General features: G+C 37.1%; 1 protein-coding gene across 1 annotated transcript; it reads right to left on the minus strand.

Annotated features, from left to right (window-relative positions):
- Window positions 1–246: 246 nt before the first annotated feature.
- LOC129872522 (uncharacterized) lies at window positions 247–861 on the minus strand. The gene is made up of 2 exons (XM_055947487.1): window positions 709–861; window positions 247–603 (listed from the first exon to the last, which is right to left on the minus strand). The coding sequence occupies exons 1-2, from the start codon at window positions 859–861 to the stop codon at window positions 247–249; spliced, it is 510 nt and encodes a 169-aa protein (XP_055803462.1).
- Between the last annotated feature and the right edge of the window lie 3,392 nt (window positions 862–4,253).

Here is a 4,253-nt window from a genome sequence, read left to right on the forward strand (position 1 = left end):
ACCTTTCTTCTGAATTTATCAGGGACCTGGTCCCTACATCTGTCAGTTGCTAGCTTGACATATTCTTTATGATCAATCATATTCATAGGGCATTCTCTGATGAAATAACATGGATTTCCACATCTGTGACAAAGTTCAACACCATTTGTGTTTCGACTTGTGTTTCCTTTCTTAGAAAATCCACTATGCTTTCTCACAATCTTGTGAAACCTGCAAGTTAGATAGGCCATATCCTCATCCTCATCATCACTTTGAGCATATTTCAATGCTAAAGACCTTATTGTTGTCCCTTTTATAGCTATCATGATGCTTGTTTAACTTATAGGTTTGTAGATTTCCAATGAGTACATCCATGATGAGGGTTTTCAGATCCTTGGCCTCAGTAATAACATCCACTTTCCTCTCCCAAGATTTTGAAATAACTCTCAGAATCTTCCTAACTTGCTTGCTTTGACTGATAGATTCACCAAGACACCTCAGCTCATTTATTATAGAAGAAAATTTGGTATACATTTCATGAATGGTTTCTCCTTCCTTCATAACAAAGTTTTCATACTGAGTAGTTAGCATGCCAACCTTGGATTCTTTAACTTGCTCAGTCCTCTAATGAGCATTCTTTAGACAGTTCCAGATCGATTTAGCTTAATCACATGTTGAGATCCTATTGTATTCTTCAGCCCCAATACCACACATACACATAAAAATTGCCTTGTAGTTCTTCTCAATCTTCTTTCTGTCAGCTTCATTGTATTGTTGCCAAGTCTTTGGCATAACTTTGGTAACATCTCCTTCCTCCAGTTCTATTGTGGGAATAAAAGGGCTATCGATGACGATGTCCCATAGTTCACTATCTTCAACCATGAGGAAGTCATGCAAGTGAGTCTTCCACCAGCTATAGAACTGGCCATTAAAACAAGGAGCTTTTGTAGATGATTTTCCTTCTTTCAAATTTAGTGGAGCAGCAATTCTTTCACAGGAATCTCTCTGGGTGTTAGCCGAATAGAGAGCCCCACTTTGATACCAATTGTTGATATGTATGCCTCCACTGCACTAAGGGACCAGGTCTCATTGGACAAGACATAGTAATAATAAGCAAAATAAAGAAGTAAACAACACAAGACTTTTACATGAAAAAACTCCTTTCTCAAGGAAGAAACAACCACGACCTACTCCAAAAGATTTCCTCAATCAACTTCACTAAGATGCAAGAGCAAAACAATCTATTACAACCTATTGTAACTAGATACTAACCTTCTCCACCTCCTTGCTTCCAATACCTCTATTAAAAGATCTTGAGCCTAAGCAATACAACTACTGCCTACTACACAACTACCCTTAGTTAATGTAGACTTCAACTTACTGATTCAAGGTTAACACTTAACCAAGAATCCAATATACTACAAATAATAAACTGATCAAGATTTCTTTATAAATTAGAAATTGATCTTTCGAGGTTTAATAGTTCAAACACATATAAACTGGAGAAGTCTACACTGATTCGTCGATCAGGTCCCTTCTATGTAGATGCAGTTGATAAGAACATGGAGGGAGCCAGGTTGAGTAATATATTCAATCATTCTCAAAAGGCATGCCACACTTATCTAGTATTTTGAGAATATTCTTTTTACCCATACCATGAGAGAAACCTAGGCATCTCTCATTGGTTTAGCAGTGCCCAACATGCAAGACAGACACACATTTCCACCAAACTGTCAGATGGTATAGCTGGCTAGCATTTCCATAGCTGACCACTGAAGTGAGAGGGACCTGGTCCCTCTATTAGTTTCCATGGTTTGTTGATCATCAAAGAATACAACGATATGACCATATATCTTACTATTATATTGGTGGGGTTAATGGTAGACAAAGTTCATGAAGGGGATAAGCAAAACAAGTCTTTTAGTAAGAAAGGTTGGAAATGTATATGTGATACGTTTCATAAAAGAACTGGGTGGAACCATACGGTATAGTGGGTATGTAGGTGGCCTGGCTTCAAGCTCCAGCTCGATCTTGTGGTCTACCTCACGCTTTAGAGGTAGGTGTCTCAGCAACTCTTCTGGCATCATGTAACACCCCCCAAAAGTTTTTGCTCAGATTCGAACATTTTTTCACGTAAGTGTAGACTCAGACTGGAGGACTTGTAATTTTACACATGAGTTAGGATCAATTCCTAAGTAATTGAAGTGTGTTATATGTGTTTAGGTGTCATAAGGGATCTCTAACACCAAGTCGAGTCCAAAGAACTCCAATCGATTAAGTTTTCGGGTGAGTTAGTATTAGGGTCAACTTCAAACGAGCATATCTTCTAGAATATAATGAAATGGGTAGCCTATGGCCTATCAAATTAAAGGTCGTTGAGTCTTATTTCCAACGCCACCAAGAACATAATTTTTAGAGTTCAGAGTCAAAAGATATGACAATCCTAAGACGAACTAGCTCGATAAGAATTTTAGGCCTGGGTTGCAACTGCTGGGAATCTGGGATTGGCGCCGCAGTGGTGCGATGCGCCACTATCACGCCAGGAATACGCCTCAATAGTTTGTTTTATGGCGCGGCGTGCCACTACGAGATGTGCAGGGTTTTCAAGCCTATTTTCCAGAACCCAAAAAACTTAGGCTTGGCCCTATAAGGGCGCGACGCGCCACTATCGCGCCAGGAACATGCCTCAGTAGTTTGGTCCTTGGCGTGGCGTGCCACTAACAAGTGTGCAGGTTTTAGGCCTAATCGACCTGGCGTTGTAATGGTGCGATGCGCCACTATCGCGCCAGGAGCATTTTCAGCCTTTTTTTTCAAAATTTTGGAGAAAGGGCAATTTGGGAATTATCCCAAATTATATATACTCGAGCCTTAGGCATTTTGGGACCATTTTCAACCTCTCCCTCTCTCTCTAAAAAGCCCTAGAAATTTTCCTCTCTTCTTCTTATAATCCTTCTCCAACAAAGATTGCCTTCAAGATGCTTCAAGAATTCAAGCCTTCCATTGAAGACCCAACATCAAGGTTTCTTCAAAGTCTTCAAACAAGGTAAATAAGGCTAACCTAAAATTAGGGGTGTTCATGGTTCGGTTTGGGTCGGTTATTGATTAAAACCATAACCAAACCAATTTAATCGATTATTAAATGTCTAAAACCATAACCAAACCAAGTAAAATAATAACCACGGGTTTGGTTATTGTCGGTTTGGTTTGGTTTGATTCAGTTATTCGGTTTATGACAAGCCGAGATAATTCAAATATTCTCTCTCTACATTCTTCAAATTCTTATGAAGCTCTTTTTTCCTCACGACCCATAGAGGTTCAAAACAGAAAAGGAAACAACTTAAACATTCAGAAAAAAAAAGAAAACAACTTAAAATCAATTTAAAATTTGAAAAACTCTTACAAACCTTCTCAAAATTTGACAATCTTATACTTGGGGTTGAGGAGTTGAGGTTGCTCTTGAGCCTTCACTGTTAGTCTATGATAGTGAGTCTGTGACTTTGTGAGAAATCAACGTGAGAGGAACAAAAATGTAAAAGGAAAACAGATACTAGGATTTTAAAGTTTTAACTTTTATTTTATATTGCTGCTTGCTGCTCAAGTGCTTAGTGCTTATTAGAAATTTAGGATTTAGAATTGAGGATTTAGAATTGGGCTTGAGAGTTGGGCTAATGGGCTTGGATTGTTGGATTTGGACCGCTGTGTAGTGTTTATTAGAATTTATAATTGGGCTTGAGAGTTGAGTTTGTATGTTGGACCTTAAAAATAAGTAGATTAATATTAAATTAATAATTAAAAGGTATAAAATATCTTTAATTATTTATGAAAAACTAATATTATACATATAAATAATTATAAATTTTATGTATATAATTATCGGTTTGGTTCGGTTATTTATTCGGCTATTTTTTTCTATAACCATAACCAAACCAAATATTATCGGTTATTCAAATTTAAAACCAAACCAAACCAAATCAAACCGAATGTCGGTTTTTTTATTCGGTTTGGTTAAATTTTCGGTTTGGTTTTGGTTTTAACCAAAACTGTGAACAGCCCTACTTAAAATATGGATTGAGTTCTTCCATATGCCCATAGATGTATTGGATCGGAGTTGTGAAAGAGTTGAACCTTCTAAGAAGGTTTTCTTGAAAGTTTTCCTAAACTATAGAATGTTTTTAGATACTATTGATTGATTGATGTTTTTAATGACTTGAGTTACTAAATAGTTATCTTTCATAATTATTGAGGTTGAGGTGGATGGTTTTGTGTATATATGT

Source organism: Solanum dulcamara, chromosome 11 (assembly GCF_947179165.1).
Source record: "Solanum dulcamara chromosome 11, daSolDulc1.2, whole genome shotgun sequence".
Classification (NCBI taxonomy): domain Eukaryota; kingdom Viridiplantae; phylum Streptophyta; class Magnoliopsida; order Solanales; family Solanaceae; genus Solanum; species Solanum dulcamara.

Excerpts from the sequence above, each read along its gene's own strand:
- LOC129872522 (XM_055947487.1), bottom strand. The coding sequence starts at position 861 with ATGGTTGAAGATAGTGAACTATGGGACATCGTCATCGATAGCCCTTTT. Across the intron at positions 604-708 it reads AGATTGAGAAGAACTACAAG|AGGACTGAGCAAGTTAAAGA; the intron begins GCAATTTTTATG and ends AATGCTCATTAG.